Source organism: Pelodiscus sinensis, chromosome 5 (assembly GCF_052426305.1).
Source record: "Pelodiscus sinensis isolate ZL-2025 chromosome 5, ASM5242630v1, whole genome shotgun sequence".
NCBI lineage: Eukaryota > Metazoa > Chordata > Testudines > Trionychidae > Pelodiscus > Pelodiscus sinensis.
Window position 1 is genome coordinate 41646889 of NC_143056.1, and position 27197 is coordinate 41674085.

The window sequence follows — 27197 nt, forward strand, 5'->3', positions numbered from 1 at the left end:
CAGAAGGTCAGTATTTTAATTATCTTTTGGATTATGATGTGGAGTGACAAGGAATCCAAAAAGGAAAACTGAGGCAGAGTAACCTTTGGCTGCAACACTAACAATTTTAAGAAATTACAAAGGAGATAGCTTCTGCTCTCAAATACGTGTGCGCAAACTTGGAATAACTTGTTTGCCTTCCATGAAATTATTCTAGATTTATACCCCCGTGACTGAAAGCAGAAAATGGCCTAAACATTTTTAAATAGCATAGCCCTTCCCCTCTCAACTAAGGGCAGAAGAATCACAGATCAGGTTTTAGCTTAAGATATCATTTTCCCACCCATTATCCCAAATGCATCTGATGAAGTGGGTCTTTACCCATGAAAGCTTACGCTCCAATAACTGTTAGTCTATAAGGTGTCACAGGACTCCTCATCGCTTTTGCAGATTCAGACTAACACAGCTACCCCTCTGATACTGGACACTATTATCCCAGTGTGTCCTCCAGCAAAACTGAAGACCCAAACCCAAATGTAAAATTACACATAAAAAATGCCATGTTTATGCCTTCTCTGTTCATTAAGAAACAATAAAGGGTGAGCACAAGTGCTGACACTTTGCAGATCACTTTTTCTACAGAGTAATTTCTATTAAGCTTGGTGACCCCCAACTTCTGATTGGATTATTAGATTTATTCCCTCAAATACCATATTTCCTGTACTCTAATTTGGCCAATATTGATATATATTTTCTACATTCAGTCACAAGGTCTTGATTAGACTAGTAATAGAAATGTAGCCGTGTTAGTCTGGTGTAGCTGAAGCAAAATACAGGACTATTATACTAGAACTTCTAACCAACTTTGAAACTCTTTACAAACATATCAACAGGTAGGTTTTTCAACAAGCTTCATGTGGACAAAGAATTTAAACACGTTCACAACTTAATGTACAACCGCAGGTCCCAAAGAATAAATTTCTTCTGGGCTGCTGTTTGCAGGGGTTCTACCAGGAGCCAGCTAGGATGCAACACAAAGGCCGGCCGTGGGGGGCCAGCGGAGCTAGTGCATGAACGACCCCGCCCCGCCCCAGGCACTTCGCCACTCTCCTTCAGCGAACCCGCCTTGCCTGCCACTGGCTAAAACCCATCCGCCCACCGGCTCTTCTAGCCTGTCATTGGTCAGGGCCTACCTCTAGATCCCGCCTTCCTCCCGATTCTCTGCCCTGTGATTGGGTATTTTATGGTCTTCTCTTCGGGCACCCTGGTTCTGTGCTGGGCCTCTCCGGGCCAGAATATTTGTGCGCTGGGATAGGGTATCTTGGTGACCCGCCCCTCCTGGCACACGGTCCTGTCATGGGGCCGCTCTCCTTTTGGCCACGCCCCTTTTTCCTTGGCCCTTGCCCTCTGTGTCACGGAAGCGCAGAGGCATTGGGTGTGGGCCCTGCCCCCGCTTGACGTAAGCGCGTGTGATTGGCCACCGTGTCAGGCTGAGTTTCCGCTGCCGGGCAGGGGTGCGGGGGCGGCGGAGCCGGAGCGATGGAGCGGCCGGAGCAGCGCGCCGGGGAGCCCTGCTCCCACTTCCGCGCCAACGGCTGCAGCCTGACGGAACACGGGGCTCTGCGGAACGGATACGTGCGGGGCCTGCCCGGGGCCGAGACCCAGGTGTGGGGTCGGGGCAGCCGGGCGCGGTGCGAAGGGGCGGCCGGCCCCGGGGCTCCCCTGCGGGCGCGGGCGCGGGGTACCAGCTCTGCTGCCTCAGGGGTGGCTGGGGGCCAGCGGAGCCCGGCCCGGGTCGGGGCTCTTGGGCCTCCCGGCGCCGTAAGCAGGCAAACGGGCCGCGCCCCGCTAGGCTTCGCCGCTCGCGGGCTCTGCAGCGAATGGTGCCGGCTGCCAGGGGTCGCTCTGCCGGCTCGGGCCCGCCTTGGCCTGGGCGAGACTCGGCCTTGTGGATGCCGCTACTAGGTGTGGCTGCGCGCATGGGACCTGGCCTGAGGCGCTGGCTGCCCCGCCGGCCCTGGCACCAGTGAAGCGGCTGCTCGCCCGCCTCACGGGGCGGGGCTGCAAGGGGCCGAACCAGTTTCTTCTGTCACCCTTCAGGTGGCTCGAGGCTGCTCAGCCTTGCCGGCGAGAGGGACAGTGCTGTAGGGTGTGTGTTTGTCTAGGGTGGGCTGGGGAGGAGACTGCAGACAGCGCCAGAATGGCCCTCTCACTCAGCCCAATGCTCCATCTAACCTAGTGTCCTGTCTTTCAAGGGGAATTAATGGAATAAAGCATTTAAGAACTAATCCATCCCCTATATTTAGTTCCAGCTTCAGGCAGTCAGTAGTTTAAGGATACTCGGAGCCCCTTATTGGGTTGTCATCTCTGCTAAAAGTCATTGATGGATCTATTCTTTGGGATATACTTAATTCTTTTTTAAACCCAGTTATAATTTTTGCCTTCTCAACATTCCCTGGCAGTGAGTTCCAGAAGTTGACTGCTTAGTGTGTAGAAGTTCTTCCTTTTCTTTTAAAACTGCTGCTTATTAATTTAATTGGAATAACCTTGGTTTGTGTGACATGAAGAGGTAAATTATACTTCCTTATGTAACCCACACATCTAGTGGGTGTGGTTCACTGTCCTATGTAGTGACACTTAGACCACTTAACAGCAGAGTGAAAAGAATGTGTGAGCTCTACAGCCTAAGATGAGAGCTGACTTTATAGCTCAAGATGTAGAGGTTCCTATACTAATCTCCAGCGGTCCCAGGTTCAAATAATCTGCCAGCAGGTGGTTACACTGACACACTTTCTCCACTCCATTCTTGATTTTACAGATCTTTGCAGTATCCTCACCAGTTGTATCTTCTGAGCTGAACAGTCTCTTAATCCAGAGATAGGCAACCGAGGTTAGTTAGTGGGCTGCATGAATAGCCATCTCAGTGGGCTGTAAGATTGTGGTAATCAAGTCTGTCTTCTGAAAAAGGGTAATTTTGCTAACTGAGCTTGCATATCTAGAATTTGCAGGATATGCCAATTGAACCATAGCACCACTTACATTGGATGCAGAGGGAGCCCAGGGGTTTCATGGTTAATGTGTGCAATCCGTATGCACCTTATTTTAAATGCCCTTGCTTTAAATGCTTGATGCTTTAGAAATACTGGGGGGGGGGACTACCCAGACAGAAATCATCAGAACTTGGCAATTCTGTGCATGTGCAATGGTAAACATAAAGTCTTGTGGGCCACATAAGAACCCTGATGGGCCACATGCAGCACACCATTGCGCTAATCACTTTTGTTTCCCTTCTCTGTAGGGTTTTTTTCCAATTCAAATACTCTCTTTTGAGATAGTGGGACCAGAATTGCACTCAGTATTCAAGGTGTGGGTGTACTATGGATTTACACAGCGGCATTATATTTTCTATCTTAAGGTACGTCTACAGTGCAAGGCTATTTTGGGATACCAGAGGTATCCCGAAATACCTACTTTGCATCTTTTGAACACGTCCCCTCTTGTGAAATATAGTGGACCTGCTATTTTGGCATCCCTGTAAACCTCGTTCCATAAGGGATGTCTCGAAATAGTGTGTTATTTCAAAATTTGGCACTGTATAGATGTGCCAAGTTTCGCAATAACCTATTTAGAAATACAATTGAAATAAGATACGCAATTTGTGTAGCACAAATTACATATCTTCTTTTGAGCTAAGGGTGCAGTGTAGACACACACTTAGTGTCTATTCCTTTCATAATGATTCCTAACTCTGTTAGCTTTTTTTTGACTACCACTGCACATTGATTAGATGTTTTCACAGACCTGTACATGATGATTCCAAGATCTTTCTTGAGTGTCAGCAGTTAATTTAGACCACATCATTTATATGTATAGTTGGGATTTTGCTTTGCAGTGGACGTTATTTTGCATTTATCAGCATTGAATTTTATCTCCCATTTTCTTGTCCAGTCACACAGTTTTGTGAGATCCCTTTGTAACTCTTCACAGTATCATCTACATGATTAGTCAGTAAGAGAAGGTTCTTAGAAGGAGCTACCTCTGCTGTGGCTCTGCAGTTTAAATGTAGTAAGAGCCAGGTCTGCAGGCAGCCTGCTGCAGAGCTAGTTCTTGGACCCACGGTGAGTGGAGACTGAGTCAGCCTTGCTCAGTCATGGCTCCTGCCAGGTCCAGTGGCTGCTGTCATTGGTGGAGGAGGTCCCCAGCAGGGCAGTGCTGCATGGAGCCTGGGGTCAGCTGCTTTGAGATGCTGAGGCAGCATTTCAAAGGGACAGTGCCACACAACTGAGCCGGGGCAATCAGCTGTGTGGTGCTGCCCCTTTGAAACGCCACCATGGCATACCCATTAGAAAGAGGCAGCGAGGGAGGGGAAGGATGTGATACTTCAAAGTGGCAGCGCCGCTTGAAGCCTGGGGCCAGATCCCAGACTCCACATGGTGTTACCTCTTTGAAACGCTGTGTCCAGCCGGGGGCCAGCTGGGGTGTCCCCTGGCTGCATGCAGCATTTCAAAGCGGCAGTGCCATGTGGAGCCCAGGATCAGCTGGGACTCTCCCGTTGACTCCAGGCTCTGTGCAGCGCTGCCACTTTGAAATGCCATAGGGAGCCCGGCATCAGGCTGCATGTGTTGTTTCAAGTCAGCAGCTCCACTTGGAGCCCAGGATCAGCTGGAGTTCCCTGCTGATCCTGGGTTTTTTGCAGTGCTTTTGCCTTTGAAGTGTAGCAACAGCCCTAGGGCTATTGCTACACTTCAAAGGCGGAATTGCCCTATTGACTAATTGATGCAAAATGTATCAGCAGCAAAATTCAGTGTACCTGAATTTTGTTGTCAAAGGTTTTCTCAAAATTCAAGTACACTTATTGTTTCTGCTGGATCAGCCTTGTCTGTGTTTGTTGACTCCCTCAAAGAATGTTAATAGATTTGTGGGGTAGAAAGCTGGGTTGATTTTTTTCCCCAACATATCATGTTAATGTGTCTGATAATTTTGTTCTTCACTGTAGTTTTAGTTAACTTGCCTGGGACTGAAGTTAGTCTTACTGGCGTGTAATTACCAGAAATGCCTCTGAAGCCTTTTTAAAAGTCAGTGTTACAGTAGCTACCCTCTAGTAATCTGATACAGCAGTGGTCACCAACCAGTAGATGGAGATCTACTGGTATGTTTTGGAACCTTTCACAGGTGATCCTGAGTGGTTTGGCCAGGGGGCTGTCAAGTGCTGGCACTTCATCTGCCCCTCTCACCACTGCTGTGCTGCTCCTGCCTTGGAGGTACCGCTCATCCTTGGGAGCCTTCTGTTTGCTGTGCAGAGCACAAGAAGGAAAAGGAGGGGGTGCTGATGTCAGGATGCCCCTCCCTCCACCATGTACCTCATCTTCACAGAGCAGAGGGGTGCAAGGATGGAGAGTTTGCTGGCTGCTTTGGAAGTTGTGCAGGGCCAGGCTAGGGGTGAGCCTGCCTCAGCCCCCTGCACCACCACGAGAAGTCGCTTGTGGTAGGTGGTGCCCAGCTGGAACTCGCATTCTGAACCTCTGCCCCTGTCCTGAACCCTTCCTGTACCCCAAATCCCTGCTCCCAGACTGAAAAAAGTGAGTGAGATAGGGGAGGGAGGATGCAGTGAGCAGGAGTTGGGCCTCAGAGAAGGGATGGGAAGGAGGAGGGGCAAGGAGGTTTGGGTTTTAGAGAGATCCTGGATTGCACTTAAATTCAGAAAGTGATCTTATGCTTAAAAAGGTTGGAGACCACTGAAATACAGAAATAATAAGTTGCATGCCACAGTTCTGTTTCATATCTGAGGTCCTTCCAAACTCTTAAGGGAATACATTCTGATCCTGGTGACACATTACTGTTAACTTATCAGTTTTTCCCCAAATTTCCCTTATTTAGATCTGAGAGAGAGTTCCTCAAATTTGTCTTCTAAAAATAATGGCTCATAAGTGGAAGTCTTCCTATGCAGTGAAGACCAAAGCAAAGAATTTCTTTAGCTTCCCCTGAATGGCTTTGTGTGCCTTGAACACTTTGATTGTCCATTGGCCCCACTGATTTAGTAGGCTTTCTGCTTCTGATGTACTTAGAAAATTCTTTTCCTAGCTGATCTTCAAATTCTTTTGTGGCCTTCCTAATTATACCTGTCAGATTTTATGTACCTTTCGATTTTCATCAGTAGGATTTGACTTCCAGTTTGTAAAAGATGTGTGTTTTTTTTTTTTTCTTTCTTTCTACCTCTTCTACACTGTTTAGCCATTGTTTTGGTCCTCTCCATTTTTTTTAAGGTGTATCTTAAGGATCATAGAATCATAGAATAATAGGACTGGAAGGGACCTCGAGAGGTCATCGAGTCCAGCCCCCCGCCCTCAAGGCAGGATCAAGCTCTGTCTACACCATCCCTGACAGATGTCTATCTAACCTGTTCTTAAATATCTCCAGAGAGGGAGATTCCACCACCTCCCTTGGCAATTTATTCCAATATTTGACCACCCTGACAGTTAGGAATTTTTTCCTAATGTCCAATCTAAACCTCCCCTGCTGCACTTTAAGCCCATTACTCCTTGTCCTGTCCTCAGAAACCAAGAGGAACAAATTTTTGCCTTCCTCCTTGTGACACCCTTTTAGGTATTTGAAAACCGCTATCATGTCCCCCCTTAATCTTCTTTTTTCCAAACTAAACAAGCCCAGTTCATGAAGCCTGGCTTCATAGGTCATGTTCTCTAGACCTTTAATCATTCTTGTCGCTCTTCTCTGTACCCTTTCCAATTTCTCCACATCTTTCTTGAAATGTGGCGCCCAGAACTGGACAAAGTACTCCAGCTGAGGCCTAACTAGTGCAGAGTAGAGCGGCAGAATGACTTCACGAGTTTTGCTTACAACACACCTGTTGATACAACCTAGAATCATATTTGCTTTTTTTGCAACAGCATCACACTGTTGGCTCATATTCAACTTGTGGTCCACTATGACCCCTAGATCCCTTTCCGCCATGCTCCTTCCTAGACAGTCGCTTCCCATCTTGTATGTATGGAACTGATTGTTCCTTCCTAAGTGGAGCACTTTGCATTTCTCTTTATTAAACCTCATCCTGTTTACCTCTGACCATTTCTCTAACTTGCTAAGGTCATTTTGAATTATGTCCCTATCCTCCAAAGAAGTTGCAACCCCACCCAGTTTGGTATCATCTGCAAACTTAATAAGCGTACTCTCTATCCCAATATCTACATCATTGATGAAGATATTGAACAGTACGGGTCCCAAAACAGACCCTTGCGGAACTCCACTTGTTATCCCTTTCCAGCAGGATTTAGCACCGTTAACAACAACTCTCTGACTACGGTTATCCAGCCAATTATGCACCCACCTTATCGTGGCCCTATCTAAGTTATATTTGCCTAGTTTATCAATAAGAATATCATGCGAGACCGTATCAAATGCCTTACTAAAGTCTAGGTATATGACATCCACCGCTTCTCCCTTATCCACAAGGCTCGCTATCTTATCAAAGAAAGCTATCAGATTAGTTTGACATGACTTGTTCTTCACAAACCCATGCTGGCTATTCCCTATCACTTTATTACCTTCCAAGTGTTTGCATACGATTTCCTTAATTACCTGCTCCATTATCTTCCCTGGGACAGACGTTAAACTGACCGGTCTATAATTTCCTGGGTTGTTCTTATTCCCCTTTTTATAGATGGGCACAATATTTGCCCTTTTCCAGTCTTCTGGAATCTCCCCTGTCTGCCATGATTTTTCAAAGATCATAGCTAAAGGCTCAGATACCTCCTCTATCAGCTCCTTGAGTATCCTGGGATGCATTTCATCAGGACCTGGTGACTTGCTGACATCTAACTTTCCTAAGTGACTTTTAACTTGTTCTTTGTGTATCCTATCTTCTAAACTTACCCTCTCTCTGCTTGTATTCACTACGTTAGGCACACCTCCAGACTTCTCGGTGAAGACCGAAACAAAGAAGTCATTGAGCATCTCCGCCATTTCCAAGTTCCCTGTTACTGCTTCTCCCTCCTCGCTAAGCAGTGGGCCTACCCTGTCCTTGGTCTTCCTCTTGCTTTTAATGTATTTATAAAAGGTCTTCTTGTTTCCCTTTATGCCTGTAGCTAGTTTGATCTCATTTTGTGCCTTTGCCTTTCTAATCTTGCCCCTGCATTCCCGTGTTGCTTGCCTATATTCATCCTTTGTTAGTTGTCCTAGTTTCCATTTTTTATATGACTCCTTTTTAATTTTGAGATCATGCAAGATCTCCTTGTTAAGCCAAGCTGGTCTTTTGCCAAATTTTCTATCTTTCCTACACAGCGGAATTGTTTGCTTTTGGGCCCTTAACAACGTCCCTTTGAAATACTTCCAACTCTCCTCAGTTGTTTTTCCCTTCAGTCTTGCTTCCCATGGGACCTTACCTACAAGTTCTGAGCTTATCAAAATCTGCCTTCCTGAAATCCATAACCTCAATTGTGCTGGTCTCCCTTCTACCTTTCCTTAAGATCATGAACTCTATTATTTCGTGATCACTGTCCCCTATACTGTCTTCCACTTTCAAGTTCTCAACTAGTTCCTCCCTATTTGTTAAAACCAAATCCAGAACAGCTTCTCCTCTGGTAGCTTTTTCAACCTTCTGAAACAGAAAGTTGTCTCCAATGCAGTCCAGAAACTTATTGGATAGCCTGTGCCTCGCTGTGTTAGTTTCCCAACATATGTCTGGATAGTTGAAGTCCCCCATCACCTCCAAATCTTGGGCTTTGGATAGTTTTATTAATTGTTTAAAAAAGGCCTCCTCCACCTCTTCCACCTGGCTAGGTGGCCTGTAGTAGACTCCTAGCATGATATCACCCTCGTTTTTTACCCCTTTTAGCTTAACCCAGAGACTCTCTACACAGCTATCTCCTACGTTCATCTCCACTTCAGTCCAAGTGTGTACATTTTTAATATACAAGGCAACCCCTCCTCCCTTTTTTCCCTGTCTGTCCTTCCTGAGCAAGCCGTACCCTTCCATACCAATATTCCAATCATGCGTCCCATCCCACCAGGTTTCTGTAATACCAATGATATCATAGTTGTATTTATTGGTTAGCAATTCCAGTTCTTCCTGCTTATTACCCATACTTCTCGCATTTGTATATAGGCATCTAAGATACTGATTTGATCTTGCCTCCCTGTTGTGCCCTGACCCTCCTTTCTCCTTGCCATTATAGGCCGTAGTCCCCCCCATTTCCAACCCATCTCCCAGTCCCGCACATTCAGCACTTACCTGTGGGCTTTGCTCACCTGCCCCCGACAAACCTAGTTTAAAGCCCTCCTCACAAGGTTAGCCAGTCTGTGTCCAAACAAGGCCTTCCCGCTCCTGGAAAGGTGAACTCCATCTCCGCCAAGCAGTCCTTCCTGGAAGAGCACCCCGTGATCAAGGAAGCCGAATCCCTCCTGGCGACACCATCGTCGCAGCCAGGCATTCACTTCCAGGATGCACCTCTCTCTGCCCGGGCCCCTACCTTTGACAGGAAGGATAGAAGAGAATACCACCTGCGCTCCAAACTCCTTCACCCGTACTCCCAAAGCCCTGTAGTCACACTTGATCCGCTCAGTGTCACACCTGGCAGTATCATTTGTGCCCACGTGGATGAGTAGCATGGGGTAGTAGTCAGAGGGCCGGATAATCCTCGACAATGCCTCCGTAACATCTCGGATATGGGCCCCTGGCAGACAGCATACCTCTCGAGATGAGCTGTCAGGGCGACAGATGGGTGCCTCCGTTCCCCTCAGAAGAGAGTCTCCAACTACCACTACTCTACGTTTCCTCCTCGCAGTGGTGGCAGGAGACTGCTCAACCTTGGTGGTGCAAGGCCTGGTCTCCTCCACTGTGGGGGGTGACTCCTTGTCTCCTGCTGAAAGTAAAGTGTAACGGTTATGTAACAACACAGTGGGAGGGTTAGGAGCAGGGGTGGAACACTGCCTGCTGCCGGAAGTAACCAGCTGCCAGTGCTCACCCTGCACCACTGCCTCCTCCATAAGTGGCTGGTCAACAGTCCCACATCCTAGGACAGTGACCTCCGTGGACTCCACAGGAATACTGTCCAGGAATTCCTCATGGCTTCGAATGCTCCTCAGCCTGGCCACCTCCTCCTGTAGCTCTCCCACCTGCTGCCTGAGAGATTCCACCAGCAGGCACCTTTCACAACGGTTGTCTCCCCCAGCCTGGAGATCACTCAGTGGGAATTGCAATCCACAAATACAGCAAAACCACACCAGGACCTGGGTAGAGGCATCCATGCTCAGGTTCTCTGTCTGGATACAGGCACAGGTGGAGGAGACAGGAGAAGTACTGGCACAAGCGCTACGGGTCTTCATCACCATCAGTCACTCCCTCTGCTCAACTCCCTCTTCAACTCCCCTGTCTGCAGTCTGCAGTCCCCTGTCCGCTTCGCTCCCCTAGTTGCACTGCTCTGGCTTTTTAAAGCCTGCTTGCCTAGGTCAGGCCTGCCCCCTTCTGAGTCACACAGGGGAAGGCTGAGCCTGAGGCTAATCAGAGGCAATCAAGGGAACAATGGCAGGCTCTCAGTCCCAACTGCCACAGAAGCTGAAACTGAAACTGCTAGCACTCCCTGGAATCAGACTCAATTCACACTTCAAACTGTAAAATTCAAACAGTCAGGCACACACACACACTCACACCACAGCTTGTACTCTCACCGGGTAGCCTCTTCGGCGGTGGGGTCGCTTTGCTCTCCCTCTTCAACTCCCCTGTCTGCAGTCCCCTGTCCGCTTCGCTCCCCTAGTCGCACTGTTCTGGCTTTTTAAAGCCTGCTTGCCTAGGTCAGGCCTGCCCCCTTCTGAGTCACACAGGGGAAGGCTGAGCCTGAGGCTAATCAGAGGCAATCAAGGGAACAATGGCAGGCTCTCAGTCCCAACTGCCACAGAAGCTGAAACTGAAACTGCTAGCACTCCCTGGAATCAGACTCAATGTTAAAATACATTTATTTTTGTAAATGTGTAACTGCTGAAAATTTCAGCGGTAACACATCTGCATTTGGGGTGCAGGCAGGAGTCACTGTTCACAGGGAGGAGGCTCCTCCTCTGTTGCTTCTGATACAGAAGCAGCAGCACTGTGGGCAGGCAGCTCCATGAGAGCCGTTACACATGTGAAATCACCTTAAAAGCTGGCTTCCTGTGTGTATCAGCTCCTGCCTGCCCCCTCCATCCCTGCACTGCTGCCTCAGATACTGGAGGGGTGTCTGTGATATTGGGGTTGGCAACAGTGTGGGAGTTGTGTGTAGCCATGTGGGGTTAGCCTCATTTTTCTGTATTCCCCTTTTTGAAGCTAAATGCTAGTGTGGTGGGTTTCTTTTACATTTTTCCCCAACAAGGATGTTACATTTAGTTAAAAGAAGCGTAAGTGGTTGTATCCAAGATAGTGGTATTGGGAGTGGGGGAAGACTTCTGCAGTGCACAGGATGAATTTGTCTTTGTTGTTAAAGAAGTTTACTGTATGTTCTAGAAGCTTCTGTTTTGGGAGAATAGGTGACTTTTTTTAAATCTCCATCTGCTTCTGGAATCTGTGGTAGCATTGAGTACCTAAAAGTGCATCTTCTCTGTCTCCAGACTGAGTTATTGCTGTATACTTTGCTTGGGTTTACAATAGTGATGTGAACAGATAACCGGATAATCAGTTCCCTAGTAAGCATCGCCCTTACCATGTGATGCTCAATGAGTAAAGGTTAATTCAATCTCTGGGAGCAGCCCCCTGACACTGGGCAGAGGATTGTTCCAGCCCTGCAGGCCCCTCACATAGGGCTGGGGGGGGAAAAGGGGCTGCCTGAGATCCTGCTTAGTCAGTTAACCTGTCAAATATTAGATTAGCCTAATATGTAACCAGTTAACTGATTAATTGGGATTTTGCATCCTGAGTTTACAACTAAAAATCACTCCTAATTTTCAAATGGTACAGCATACACTCGGGTAGACAATCTTGACAGCATTAGCTGAAAGAAACATATTAACCTCTTCTCCCCCCCGCCCCCCCACACAAACACACTTTTTTTTTTTTTTTGGTGGGGAGGTTGTCTGTTGGTTCAGGGGGCTGTGCTAGGCACAGACTTTGATCTCTAAGACCTTATGGTTTGAGTCCTGGCTATTGGTATGGTGCTTCTATTGCTGTATGCTGCCATGTTTGGATGGCTGTTCTCAGTGAAGAGCCCTAGATTCTGGGATATACTTCCGCATTTGTTTGTCAGAGCTGGAATTTATCAGGGGTGTACAATATAACCCTATTTGTTCTTTCTGTGTTTGAGTGGATGGATGTGAAATTGAATGTATCATGAAAACACAAACTAGTAAAATTTGCATGGAACTGTTAAGCTTTTGGGACAACTCCTGCTCATTATTTACCAAGTCTGGATTTAGACTAATGACATGAAAAGGAAAAGCTCTGTATCTCATAATATATCCCCTGTGCTTTCTTAATTATGTGGTCCTAAGATGGTACCTTAAAGTACTGCATAGTCAGTACCACCCAGTCAGCCTGAGTTCAGTAAAATCAGGGTTTCTGTGGGCACCCTCTAAGCATAGGCTTGTGGTGATTTTTAAAACAAACTACCTTTTCAAGTAGTTAGCTGGAATGAGACTTTTAATGTTAAGGACCTTTTGACTTGAGTGAGAACTTCAGGCTAATATATAACTGTGCTTGCAGTTGACAGTTGGACTAATATATGGTGAGCAAAAAAAGGAGAGTGCTTTTTTTTCAGCCAGTTTGTAGCTGTTGACTACATTAAATAAGTCAGAGGATAGACCAAGATGCTTTGTGTGACAGATCTAATGCTTTTTGCCATGTGGTGAGGAAGGAAGGTAATGTACTTTATAGAAATGAATTTCAAGAGAAAAATTGGGTGTGTTTATTGATAGCAACTAGAATGAGAACTATTGATTGCTTTAGGAAAGGAAAATATGCAGCATCTTTTATCCTAAAACTTGGTCAGCTATACACACAGCAGCTGCTTCACTACTCAGAATATAACCATATCTGAAGGGGAGGGGAGGCGAGTGACGCAGTAGTTTAACAATGAACGATATGCAGACACTTAAAGCAGGAAATAGAGTACCTCTGCAAACTGAAGTTGCTATTGAAAGTGTATTATTGATGGAGTAGGCTGAAAAATAACTTGTGGTGACTGGGCCTTACCTCTTGATGATAGGAGAAACTAGATAGAATGGCTAAAAGTACAGGTTGAATATCTGTAAACCAGTTATCTCCTGTCTGACAGCATCCATGGTCTGGAAGGACCATGGTGGTTCTAGGACCAGAGCATCACAGTGGAACACTGGTGCCTAGGAGCTCAGCTAGCTAGCGAGGCTGCTCAGCAGGGTTTGCTGGCTTACCTCAGCTGAGCTTCCTGATGGAGCCATGAGCTTGGTGCGCTGCAGCAGAGCTGCTTGGTGCGGCTGCCCGACAGAGCTGGGAGCCTTGGTGGGACCTGGAGTGCCTCAGTGGGGTGGCACACCCCAGCTAGGCTGCCTGGCATGGCAGACAAGGGGGAGATGGAGACTGGCAGGGCAGTGGGACCTACAATGGATCCAGGGCTGGGAGGGTCAGTTGCGGGGGGAAGACTGCATGGGGTGGGGGTGGAGGGGACGTCTGCTCGCCCCTGGCTGGCAAAATCCCTCATCTGGGACTGGTTAGGTCCCAGGAGTGCCAGACTAGGGAGGTCTAACCTGTAGCTCAGTTTCTCTTTGAGGTGTTCCAGCTGTAGAAACTGAAATATTTGTGTATGGAGGCTTATTTGGGGGGAAAGTGTAATAAAAAATTCAGTACGGTCTACAAATATGTATGTTTGGGTGAATTAAAAGGAAAATTTAGTTAAGGTGAGTGTGGGGAGGAAGGAAATGTGGTGCTAACATCACAATTCATGGTGATGGCAGGCATTTTGCCTAAACTTCGTAGTTGTCATAGACCTCCCCATCTTTTTTGTCCTTTAGGTTATAATTTTTAATAAATACAACATCTAATCAAGATTGGGGGGGGCACTTTGATGTCTTGTGGTCTGTAGATGCTATTGCTGTATAAATAGTTGATATGATAGGAAGTTAAAATAACTAATGACTAATGTTTATGATAATTGATTCCATTCACTTTTTTGAGGTTTTTTTTAAAGGCTTTTTGGAGATATGGTACAAATTATATTTTTGGCTAATGCATTTGGAAGTTAATTCATGTCCCAAAGTTAATATGTGATGGGGCAAGGAGAGGCGTTTAACTTATTTAAATTAAGTAGATGGAAGCAGAAGCTGTTGCCTTAGGCATACCTAGAAATTAAGTGTGCTGGAGGAATTTTGAAAAATCAGGTTTTCATTTCCAAAACGTTTTAATCCATAAAGTATCTTAATTGTCTTTAGGATAGGAAAATATGCAGCATCTTTTATACTATCAGAATTGCATAGATTACATTGCATAAGGGAGACTCTAGACATCTGTTAATAGTAAGTTACAAAGAAGCACAGCAGCTGAACAATAAGACCCTATGATTACTTCTGGTGTTTGCCAAAGACTTGCTGTGCTGTTGACTTTAGGAATATTAAATATCAGTTAATTGAATAGTCAAGTAAATTCATGAATTTTAGTCGACAATTCTATAGTCCTGTGGGTGGGTCTGACATCCAGTGCACTCCAGCCTCACTCCCGAGGACCCCCCTGCCACTCTGTGTTGCTGCCTCTGTATGGTTTAAAAACTAACTCCCTGCACAGACTGGCTGCCAGTTGCCCTGTGCTGCTGCCTTTGATAAAGAGGCAGCAGTGTGGGGTGGCAGCAGCCCCTGTCTAGGGTGGGTCTGAGCTAAGAACGTTAAGAACTAGTCGACTATCTAGTAAACAAATGCTTATTGGATAGTCGAGTAGCCGCTTCCCTCCGCACCCTTGCGATAGAGGCAGCAAAGGAGGCGGGGGGGAATAAGAAGGGGTACCTTCAAAGCAGCAGCACCACATGGCTGAGCCAGGCATCAGCTATGTGGCGCTGCCGCTTTGAAACCCCAAGGTGATATTTCAAAGAGGCAGCTGCCGCACAGCTGATCTGCAGCTCAGCTGTGTGGCACTGCCCCTTTGGAATCCTGAAGTGGCATTCAAAGGGGCAGCACTGTGGAGCCTGGAGTCAGCTGGGGACTCCCCAGCTGATCCCAGGTTCCACTGAAATGCTGTTCGGAACCCGGGGTTAGCTGGGGAGTCCCTCACTGACCCCGGGCTCAATGACTTTGAAATGCACAAGAGCCCCTGCTGGGGACTCTTGTACATTTCAAAGCAGGGATGCCGCATGCATCCCAGAGTCAGTGGGACTTCCCACTGGCCCCAGGCGGCATGCAGTGTTCTATATTCCTCCTTTGAAATATACAAGAGCCCCAGTGGGGCTCTTTCACATTTCAAAGGAGAACGAGGAAGTACTTATCCACTAGTCGAGTAGTTGATGGAAATTCTACTGACTGCAGTTTAACATCCTTAGTCTGAGCTCCTGGACCTGGCATGAGCCAGAACTGAGCTGTGCTGTGCTGCCTGCCTGCCTGTTTCCTAATACACTTTAAATGCAGCACTATAGTGGAGGCTGGTCCCAGACCCAGCACAAGCCAGTACTAAGCTGGGCTGCTGGTCAGCCTACTAAAAAATTTCCTGGGTGGGGGAGGGAATAGTCTATAGCATTTACCTATAAGCTTTTGCCTATAGGTTAATTGACTACATCAGGGCTACTCAACTTTGGAAGCCCTAGGGGCCACAATGATACCCACAGCTCATGCCGAGGACTGCAACTGAAGCATGGCTGCAAATGTATGCAAATAGCTTCTTTCATGCTGATGGGCATGAATACAAAGAAAAAGGCAAGACTACACAGCGCACAGGCCCCATTTAAGTCAGATCTACTGATATTAATAAAATGCACTATTTACCCGATTTTCACCTATATGACAGCACTTTTAATGAGCAGTGACAGTTCAGCAATTTAACTACTAAAACACCTATCAACAGAAGGCCGTTATATTGACTACTTTATTGTTTTGGTTTCACAATTTTATCAAATCAAATACAAACTGCCAATACAATATTTACTGAAATATAAGTACAATCAATGTGAAGTTAAAGCCACCAAGAGGAGAAGTGGCATGGCTCAAAAAGGAACTTGGGAATACTGCTTCCCAGAATCCCTTCCTTTCCCCTGCCTGCCCCACCAAGCACCAGCTCCCACAGTCCTCACAGAGCAGAGATTGGAACCCCCAAATCTAACCGACAGGCCCACTGCCCACCTACAGGAAAGGAAAGAAGGCAGAAGTTTTAACACCCAGTTCCATGCTCTAACCCAGTGTCCCTGCCCTCCCCCAGAACCAGGCACCCTCCAGCCCTCCTGCTGTAATCCAAGGCACCCACTCCTCCCCAAGAGTCAGACACCCTCAGGCTCTCTGTTTTAACTCAATGCCCTTTCCCTCCTGCAGAGCTGGGGACATAAATCTAGTAGGGCAGAGGGTAATGCCCTGGGTCTCACCGGAGCCATGCGTTTTTTCCCTCCAGGCACTGGGGTCTGTGCACAGAGCGGCTGTGAATGGTTCAGGCTCCAAACTTTCCATTGAGGGCACGTGTCGCTGCCCCCCTCCCTGATCTCCTTTGTAGAGCAAAAAAATCCCAGACACTTTTTGCCTTTAAAAAAACCTCTCCGGGCTGTGATTTAACATGTAAAAACAAGGACATTCCTGGGAAAAACCAGCCATATTGTAACACGACCCAAGCCGCAGCACAGACCTTTCTCACCCCGACCTTGCTTCCTGACTCCACTGCCGTCTTGCTGCCCAGCTCTGCCACTGCCTTGCCACGTGCCTCTTGCCACCCGCGGTAGCTCCTGTGCACACGGCCTGGCTCCGGGAGGTATTGCTTCTGTGGCAGATGTGGCAGGTATGCTTTGATGCTACCTTTTGTCCCCCCACCGTCCAGCTTACAGCTCCTGCACATGTGCCAACGCGGCTTGTCTCAGTGCCGCGCAATGCAGCTCCGCTTGCACGGAGGTGCTGCCGCTGTAGCAGACACAGCAGGCGTGCTCTGCCGCTACCTCTTGCCGCCTCCTCCCCCGCCAGCCGGCAGCTCCTGTGCACGTGGCCTGGCTCAAAGCCATGGGACTCGGTGATGCCGCTGGAGCCCTAGCAATGAGGCAGGCAGGCGGCCCAGGAAGTGGCTCAAGGTGCCGTGGACTGCATGCGAAGGGGCTGTGGCCTCGTGTTGAGTAGCCGTGGACTATATTATTACATCCGTAATTGACTTAATATGCTATCACTGGTTATTTTGCTTTTCCAATCAACATTCAATTTCTTGGTATACTCTGTTTATGCATTATGTACACTGAAATTATTACAGGGTGGAATGAAATAATTAGGAGGCTGGGTAATTATAGTTGAGTTATTCAATGATGTGTTTAAAAAATCAGTGTAGTGCATCCTTGGGAAATTTGCCCACCTAAGCACAAAATATGCTTGCTTACTGTTTACCATGACTGACTGGAAAAAGCCCCATAAATTTTATTCACCTTCGAGGGTGGGGGGGGGAGGGGAGCAAAAACAAAACTCTCCTCCCCTGTGGGTGGGTGGGTGGGTGGGCAGGTTACTATTTTGCAAGGATGTAAACTTTCAGAGACCACTGTGCTTTAGCTGAATTTCAACCATTACTTTTTTCCTAGGCTTTTAATTGAGTTGGTAATGAAGCCTGAAATTTAAACCTGGTACTCTGTTGTGCTTTTGCCACTAAGAAGTCTTTAAAAAAGAAGAAAACAGCAATGAACATTCTTATCAAAAGAAAAGCTTTTGTTTTGTGTTAAGGAAACTGTACAAAATGCTACAATGATCCATCCTTTCATTTCCTTCAGGTTATCCTGTTGCAATTCACTGTGCCTGGAGTTGTATCCAACTCCTACTAAAATGATTTAGCCGAAGTCTACACTTTAAACTTGAAAGCATTGTCATAGCAATGCTTTTTTTAAAGTGAAAGAGACCTCTCCAAGTGCTCTATGTAAACTGCGTAGTTCCCAGCTCTAGGAGTGTTACACTGATGACTTACAGCACTATAATTTGCTGCCCTCTGGGTGGGTGGGCTTTCACATCTCTGAGTGAGTTTCAGAGGAGTAGCCGTGTTAGTCTGTAATTGAAAAAACTTAAACAATGAATAGTTCTGTAGCACCTTAGGGACTAACAAATGTAGATGGTATCATGAGCTTTCATGGGCACAACCCACTTAGTAAGGGGTCTTGAGTACAACTAAAGCAGAGAAAGGGAGGGGATGGGGAAAGAGGAGGAAGCAAGACAGTTGCAGTGTAATTAAGTGCCTGCAATTAAGAAGACAAGCCCTTCCTTAGTTAGGCTGATAAAGCACTTGGTGTCTTGCTTCATTAACAGTTCACAGTGCAAGTGTGTTATAGCTCTGTGTACAGCTAGACTGCAGGTTTTTGTTGGAAAAAGGTACGCAAAATGTGCTTTGCATTTTGCATACCTCTTTCCAATATTTTTGTCACGAGGCTTTTCCGATATCTGGCCTGTCTAAACAGAGCCAAATGTTGGAAAAAACTCTCTTTTGAAAGCCCCCTTCTTCCTCATAGAATGAGGAATACTGGGGCTTCTGAAAGAGCACATTTGCTCTTCTGCTTTTTTTTGTGGAAAAGCAAATGTGGTCTTTCAGAAGCCTCTGTATTCCTCAAATGCATTCCCTAGTTGCAGCAGAGTTTTTTCCAGATGCCTCCAGAATCCTGAAAAACAAACAAACAAACAAAAAAAAAACCCCACAGTCTAACAGTTCCCTGTGTTGAGAACTCCATTTGCTTCAAAACAGAATTCAAATTTTTTGCCTTCATATAAGGCACTTAATGGATTGGGAACTAGCTATGTCAGAGACCTCTCTATCGTCAGTCCTTCAAGAGGGTTATACTACACAGGAATGATGAAAGTTGATAGGCCTATGTTATGTCTATCAGAAACTAAAGTAAAATGCAGGACAATGTAGCACTTTAAAGACTAACAAGATGGTTTATTAGATGATGAGCTTTTGTGGGCCAGACCCACTTCCTCAGATCAAATAGTGGAAGAAAATAGTCACAACCATATATACCAAAGGATACAATTTAAAAAATGAACACATATGAAAAGGACAAATCACATTTCAGAACAGGAGGGAGATGCGGGGGAGGGGGGGGGGGAAGGAAGGAAGGTAAGTGTCTGTGAATTGATGGTGATAGAGGTGGGGAGAGTGGGATGTTTGTGAGTTAATGGTATTAGAGGTGATAATTGGGGAAGCTATCTTGGTAATGGGTAAGATAGCTTGAGTGTTTGTTCATTCCTTTTTGGAGAGTGTCGAATTTTAACATGAATGACAGTTCAGAGGATTCCCTTTCAAGTGCAGATGTAAAAGGTCTTTGTAGCAGAATGCAGGTGGTTAGGTCATTGAGAGAGTGTCCTTTCTGGTTAAAATGGCAAGAAACTGTTTTTTCTTTGTGATCTTGTCTGATATCTGTTTTGTGGGCATTAATCCTTTGGCGAAGTGTCTGAGATGTTTGTCCAATGTACATAGCAGACGGACACTTTCGGCACATGATAGCATAGATTATATTTCTGGATGCGCAGGAATATGTGTTCTTGATCTTATAACTCACTTGGTTAGGTCCAATAATGGTATCAGCAGAATGAATATGTGGACAAAGCTGGCAACGGGGTTTGTTGCAAGGGAAGGTACCAGGGTTGGTATTAGTGTGGTATGTCCTGTGGTTGTTGGTAAGAATCATCTTGAGGTTAGGTGGTTGTCTATAGGAGACTATGGGTCTGTCTCCCAGAGCCTCTTGGTGTCTGGTATCCTGTTCCAATATAGGCTGTAGTTTATTGATAATGGGTTGGACAGGTTTAAGTTGGGGGTTGTACGTGATGACAAGTGGTGTTCTATTGTTGGTTTTCTTGGGTCTGTTTTGAAGTAGATGGTTTCTAGGTATTCGTCTGGCTCTTTCAATTTGCTTTTTTTATTTCTCCGGGTGGGTAGTTGAGGTTTAGAAATGCTTGGTAGAGATCCTGAAGCTTCTGGTCTCTGTCAGTGGGATTAGAGCAGATGCGGTTGTATCGAAGGGCTTGGCTATAGACGATGGATCGTGTGGTGTGTTCTGGATGGGAGCTGGAAGCATGTAGGTAACTGTATGAGTCGGTGGGTTTTCTGTAGAGAGTGGTGTCTAATTTTCCATTGTTGATTTGTACTGTGGTGTCCAGGAAGTGGATCTCTCGTGTAGAATGGTCCAGGCTGAGGTTGATGGTGGGGTGTAGGTTGTTGAAATCTCTGTGGGGGGGAATGAACAAACACTTGAACTATCTTACCCATTACCAAGATAGCTTCCCCAATTATCACCTCTAATACCATTAACTCACAAACATCCCACTCTCCCCACCTCTAATATCATCAATTCACAGACACTTACCTTCCTTCCTTCCCCCTCCCCCGCATCCCCCTCCTGTTCTGAAATGTGATTTGTCCTTTTCATATGTGTTCGTTTTTTTAATTGTATCCTTTGGTATATATGGTTGTGACTATTTTCTTCCACTATTTGATCTGAGGAAGTGGGTCTGGCCCACGAAAGCTCATCATCTAATAAACCATCTTGTTAGTCTTTAAAGTGCTACATGGTCCTGCATTTTGCTTCAGCTACCCCAGACTAACACGGCTACATTTCTATCAGAAACTAAAGTGGCATTCTAGATGGTGGGACCCTGACAGCAGTGTTCCCTCTCATCTTTTTCATCCTTTCATGGAAGAAATTTTGTGTGCATTGAGATGTGCACCACCAATAGAAACACACAGCCTAGCTATGGGTGCTCTGATAATCAGCTGGGTGGCATTTGAACTACAGCTGGTAACCGTTCGCAGTTACGACCGCTGTCGTAAATGGCAGACCCCGAGTTATGAACACGATCTGCGCTTACGAACAGCACAGTCGCATGTAACTCTATGGGGTCTGACTTACAAACAAACAGAGTTACGACCGATTGCTTGGTCCGTAACCAGTTCGTAAGTCGGAGGGAGGCTGTACTTCTGAGGAGCCACACAAGAGATCAAGCATGAGGGAGAGATCAAGCATGAGGGAGTGTCACCCCTCACAACTGTCTGAAGGAGGTTTATTGAACAATGAGGTAATAATTGCTATTTAGGAAAGATCCTACACAATTAAGGATGTTAAATATCGGTTAATTTACTAGTTGAGTAGTCGATGGAATTTCTCACATATACAGATACTGCCTTTACATTGCCCTTATTTAATTACTTATTGAATTCTCCAGACTTTTTCTTCCTGCAGTCACAATTTGTTGTAAATCCTGAACTTATTTCATGTGTCTCCAGGTTGCTTTGCTATGTAGGACATGGCAATAATTATTGAAGGGTAAGGAGACTTTCAAAGCTTTTCTTAACATATGTGCAATGTACCTCAAGTGGCATGTGACCAGGATTAATCACTGAATTTGGTCCACTGGTTGGATCATTATTGGCACTGGTAGATACTGAGTGGGAGTGCAACTTGACAGGAATCAAAGCTTAAGGGGACAAGAGAGTTTCTGGGCAATTATCTTTTAATACAGTGAGCCCCATAGGCTTTGGAACTGAGAAACTTGCTTTCTGTTCCATCTTTTTCTCCTGACTTCGAGCAGGTAGCTAACATTCTTCTGAGGTGCTGTGAATCTGGAGCTTGCATTGACTTCAGATACAGCTATGGATGCTCAGCCCCTCTGAAAATAAGAAACTTTAAAATGTCTGATTATGGATTGAAGTGTTTAGGTTTTGACAATTTACAATAAGGATGTTAAAGTATTTGTTTGGAGTTTTTTGCTAAACCTGTAACTGCTGAAATTTTCAGCAGTTACATGTTTACATATGGGAGTGGGGGGTGATTTGCCTGTGAGGAGCCAACTTTGTGAGCACTGGCTCCAGAGGGGGGGGGGGGGGGGTGTCCTTGCATATAACCAGGAAAGCTAACCCATGAGCCCAGGCTAATTTACAAGTGTTGGCTGTCATCTCTCTGATCTTTGGTTTCACAGTCTTTAAAGTGGGAGTGGTAATGCTCATTCCTCCACAAATAGCACTTTGAAATCTACTGAGGAAAAGCCTCCCTGTGAATTTTAAGCACAGCCTAACCCTGTTTCTGATCTGATTAGGATTGGGGGAGGGGGTAATACAAAAACTGTTGTAATCAAAAGAATTGGAGGTGCTTAGACTGTCAGTCGCAAGGACAGCATTTGGTTCTGTTAAAATGGATAATGGAGACTCAGATAAATGAGGTAATAAACCATCTTGTTAGTCTTTAAAGTGCTACATTGTCCTGCGTTTTGCTTCAGCTACCCCAGACTAATACGGCTACATCTCTATCACTATTGTACCTATGATGCACTTAAAAAGGAATTGAATTAAAGCGCAATGGGCTACATAATGTGGATAGAGTAAAAAGCAAAGATTGAAAAATGTAAACTACTATGCTTTCTTTTACAAAAGAGTAAGCAATAACAAGATGTCTAGAAAAAGCAAGGAGTGTAGGAAGGAGACCTAGTTGACCTCAGCATTTTCTCACTGGCAAAGTTGAGAGAAACCCACAGAGTGCTGGAGGGCTGGCCGAAGTTTTGCAGGCATAGGCAACTTGATGAATGCTTGGAAAACAGGCATGATTCCCCTGTGTAGAGCCTTATGAAAGGGCTCGACTGAAGCTTGTATGCTGTTGTAGACAAGGACTTCAGCACTCTTCACTCAGTCTATAGCATCATAGAATAAAGATGCAAGTCTCTACTTGTTGGAGAGGGAAGCCAATGGAATTATGTCTGTACATGTGATTAGTTAATTGTTAGGATGAAGATATAGTGAGGGGACTAGCCTTGAGGCAAACAGATGAACTCAGATTATTCTCCCAATTCCCTTCCAAGTGGGAGGGAGTGACAGTTTCAAGAAATTCAGCACACACTCTTATTGATGTTCTTTCAGGGTGAAGTAAAGGTAGGTGGTGGAAGTGTTAATCTTAGAACAAACTACTTAAAAATGGTTTCCTTCTCTCAAGGACTAAGCTCCCCATTTTATGTCCTTTGCAACTATGGATGTTGTCATTGCACACAGTGGCTGAGCAGGGAGCTGACCTCATCTGCCTTGAGGATTAATAAGGGCATTAGAGAGGTAACTATCTTAAATAGACTTTTGGAAGGCAGAAAAGCCTTTTTGTTCACATCTAAAACTAGCTGAATAACAGATCCTCTCTTCCTTTCCTTGCTGGTTCTGTGTTAAGATTTGTGTCTGTTAAATTTCCTCTCAGATCCCTCATAGATCTCAGGAGAGACATGTTCCTAAAAATGAGTTGGGAGGATTATACTGTAGTTAAGAAATTCTGATGGGTGGAAGAAAAATTAATGAATTAAAAGACGGAATATTTCTCATTGTAGTAGAGTTAAGGGATTTGTATGGCGAATCTGACCTCATTCATGCTTACTTCAAATTACTCTACTTATCTGGGTATAGCATAATGTTGGAGAAAATAAAAACCTGTATTTTTTTACTTCATCACAGCTGTTCCATCACTAAACATGTCTGACACGGTGTATTTTCTTGTCTTTACTAAAGCTTAATAAAGTATTGCCAAAACTTGAGTTTTTAAGAGTAATTTCATCTTAATACACAAAGACCAAGATTTTCAGAAATGATTGATTTAGGTAACCAATCTGAGCTGTCTAATTTATTATTTTTTTGGTGAAGTTTCCCAAGTTGGGCAACTAGTCACTTCTCAAATTTTGATGAAAACCTCTGTCCATAGCATCCTGCTAAGCTCTACAGGAGGAATGTCAGAGGTTGCACAGCAGCAATATCTAGACGGTTTGTATTGCATAAATCCCTAGAAAATCAGAACTTATCATTTATTCCCTTAGAGTGTATAGTTATGGGGAAAGTTGTGCCTGGGCCAAGGAGCTTGCTCATCTTTAAGGAAGGCATGCTTTTGTTTCTAAGGAGTTTGACCTATTCAGTGTTACTGTGTAATTTGTTGAAAAGGGGTAGAGCAGTATTTCTCAATGTCAGGGTGTCAGCATTTTAAAAATTGTACTGCCTGAAGGTCTTGCTGCTATGTGCTGTGTTCTGTGGAGTATGCATTTGTTGTTTCAAGAAAGTTTTCACTTAATTGCTATTTCAGACAGCAGTGAATGTGCTGACTCTTTCTGCAGAGACATCTCCTAAAATCAGTTTGCTGAGAATTGCTTCTTTGGGAGGAACAACTTCATGAAAAATTGAACAGTAAAGCTGTAAATGGAAGTCTTTTTCAGTGTACCAAGTTAACCACAACAGCTGTATAAAGCAGACTCATTTGGGATAAAAACCTAAGTCTAAGATGTAGTAATTAAAAGCAAATTGATTATAAATACATCCTCCTCACAGCCACATGATGTGTTTTCAAAAAAAAAAAGCTTTGAAGACACAATCACACTCTCTCAAATTTGTATAAAGGTGCAAATATAGGTAGGAAAAAAAGCTTTAAAAATCTTATTGCATACAGAGAATGTCAGGATTAACTCATTCCCGATAGATATAAATCTCATTGATTTGAATGGACCTTTGCCTAGATAAGGACTTAAGGGGTCTGGCCTTCAGCGTGTCCTGGGCAGTGTGTCAGAAATGTGTAGCATGTGCATTGTAGTCTGTGGATAATATATGTGGGACATGGATTATTAGAACACTTCCTTTCTAGCTCTTGTCAGATTGTGACATCTTGATACTGAAGCAAACAACATACTCAAATAAGTTGGAGAAGGTTGGTTTGACATATTGCAAGCCACAGTGTCCTTTGAACGTGTTTTAATTGACAAGCTATCTTTCAAGAAGTCTCACTAAGATCATCATTGCTTAGTTTGTGGACACTCCTCTCACAAAGCATGACTTTCCTTGCAAAAACAGACCAGCTCTCCGTTCAGTAGAAATGATATCATGAGAGCATTTAAATAGAATCTACAGTTTTCAGCCTGTTTGTGCCAGCAGAGAAGAGTAAAACATCTTTTTAATGCAAGAATTGACTGGGTGGTTTGTCTTTGGTAGCAGTCGTTAGTATAACAGCATCCCTTTATTGCACATTTTTTTCAGGTTAGCGGAGGGACAAGTCCAGCCCTACCATAAGATTAGGCATGATTGATGCTGAATTGTTCTACGTGTTTTGACATCAAAAAACTTTATCATCTTGGCTCCAGATACTCCTGGCCACTGATCTCTATTGTCCCCTTTTGACATTTGGCCTCTTTCCCTCCAAATACAAACATGCAGTAGTTTTTCACACACCGCTTAAACCAGGCCTGTAGCTTCAGGCGGTCTGGGGCTGCAGCAGGCGGGCAGTCCAGCCTGCCTCGGGGGGGGGGGGGGGGGTGCTGTGAGGCTGCTGGCTGGGAGGTGCTTAGGTAAGTGCCTCCCAACCAGAGCTTGTCTCTGGCACTCCTTCCCCTCCTATACCCCAATTCCTTCCTCCATGTTACCATCCAAACCCTCTACACCCACCTGCCCCAGGTCACAACTCCTTCCCAGACGGTGTACCCCTTCCTGCATTCTTCCCTCAGGCCACAATCTTCTCCTGCACCCTTATCCTCTCCTAGATACTGCACCCCATTCCCTTGCCTCAGGTCACCACTCAAACCCTCTGCAGTCTGCACCTCCTTTTCCCAGGTTTACAATTCCCTTCCAGAATTTTCTCCTGCACCCATACTCCCTGACCTTACACCCCAGTCTGCTGACCCAGGTCACAATCCCCTCCTTCACCCAAACTCTGTGTGACCTCACACCATCTCCTGCATCCCAGTCCCTTACGCCTTGCACCCTTATGCAACCAGCCTCTATCCTAGACCCTGCATCCCCTCCGCAGAAAAGTTCAGCCCTTAACCACTTTCCAAGACCTTAGAGTGGTCCCCCGTGACAGGATGAACCCGGTTCTGGGCACAGCTGAGGGTGTCCGGTCAGGGTGAATTGCTCAAAACTCGGGGCTCCTTAGAGCCCCAGAAGGGAGACCTTTCCCAAATAGGCCACAAACCAGTCACACGGAGCACTTCAGCTGCTAGTCTGGCCAGCCAGCAGCCTCACAAGCAAAACCCCTCTGATACCCCAGCTCTTCCTATGCCCCAGTCAGCCCCGGGTGTTACCAGATTTGCCCAATACTCTGGGGTATGCTCATTTATCAGGGTTACCCTTATGGGACTGGGGGAAGGTTGACAGTTCTATTAGTGTGCTGTTGGTGCTTACTTGGGCTCTCATATGGAGCTGAATTCTCCCTGCTGCCAATTCCCCCTCCCACTGGAGCTCTCCTGCAGGAACTAGGTTCCTCAGGATGGGGTTCTTCCCACCTTAGCAACACACACAGACACTCACACCCACTAATCAGAGCACGTCTGAGAGGACTGGGTACTCAGCACTCACAAGCTGACCCCCTCATATGTCCCTGGACTCAGCTGGCTGGGTTTCACAGCAATGCCGCACTGCACCCTCATGTGCCTTTGGACTCCGTGGGCTGGATTAAACAGCACTTTAAGCTGCCATCCTCATAAGCCCCCAGGTTCAGCACCCCTTATCCCCACTTTCACACCACAGTCATTCACAGGTAAACCACACGATGAGCAAACCCCACAGGATTTTGGGCACTACAGGGATCTTTTGCTTGGGTACAAGAAGCGTTGTTGCAGAGCGAATGGGGAAGCCAAAACAACACCCCTTAAGGAAGAGTGAGCAAAAGAGAAAGAAAGAGAGAGAAGCAACCAGTTTAACAATGAAAGTGATTTATTTCTGAGTAGTGAATAGATATCAAACAGTTACAATATTAAATCTAACAATTACAATATTAAATCTAAATTGAAGCTGCTTACAAATGTTAGGTAACCATATAACAGTTTACACAGGGCAGGGTCAGGAGGCTATGCTTAGAGAGATAGTTGAGAGAGAGAGAAAAAGAGAGAGAGAGAGAGAGAGACCTCACCACTCCACGGAGCTTGCACTGATCGGGGTTCCCAGATGATGATGGTAGCCGGGGGTCCAGAGGGCAGGAGAAAAGCAGGACAGAGCCCCCAGCACGATCAGACAGGAGATGACGAAGTCTCAATGGAACTGACGCAGTTTAAGTCCAGGTATCAGAACAGTTTTCTTGGGGCAAGGATAGGAGTTTTATAGGGATAGTTCAAAGAGAAAGAGGAGAGACAATAGAGACTGATCACCCCTG

General features: G+C 45.7%; 1 protein-coding gene across 2 annotated transcripts in view; it reads left to right on the forward strand.

Moving 5' to 3' along the window:
- The first annotated feature begins 1421 nt into the window (after positions 1 to 1421).
- SPTLC2 (serine palmitoyltransferase long chain base subunit 2) overlaps positions 1422 to 27197 on the forward strand; it is a 164092-nt gene continuing 138316 nt past the window's right edge. Inside the window, exon 1 of one of the 2 annotated variants that reach the window (XM_075926793.2) lies at positions 1422 to 1644. In XM_075926793.2, coding sequence (XP_075782908.2) covers positions 1519 to 1644 — 126 coding nt within the window. In that variant the 5' untranslated portion in view covers positions 1422 to 1518. Of the gene's footprint in view, positions 1645 to 2523; positions 2870 to 27197 lie in introns of those variants that run through there. The other variant, XM_075926794.2, reaches the window with a different exon arrangement.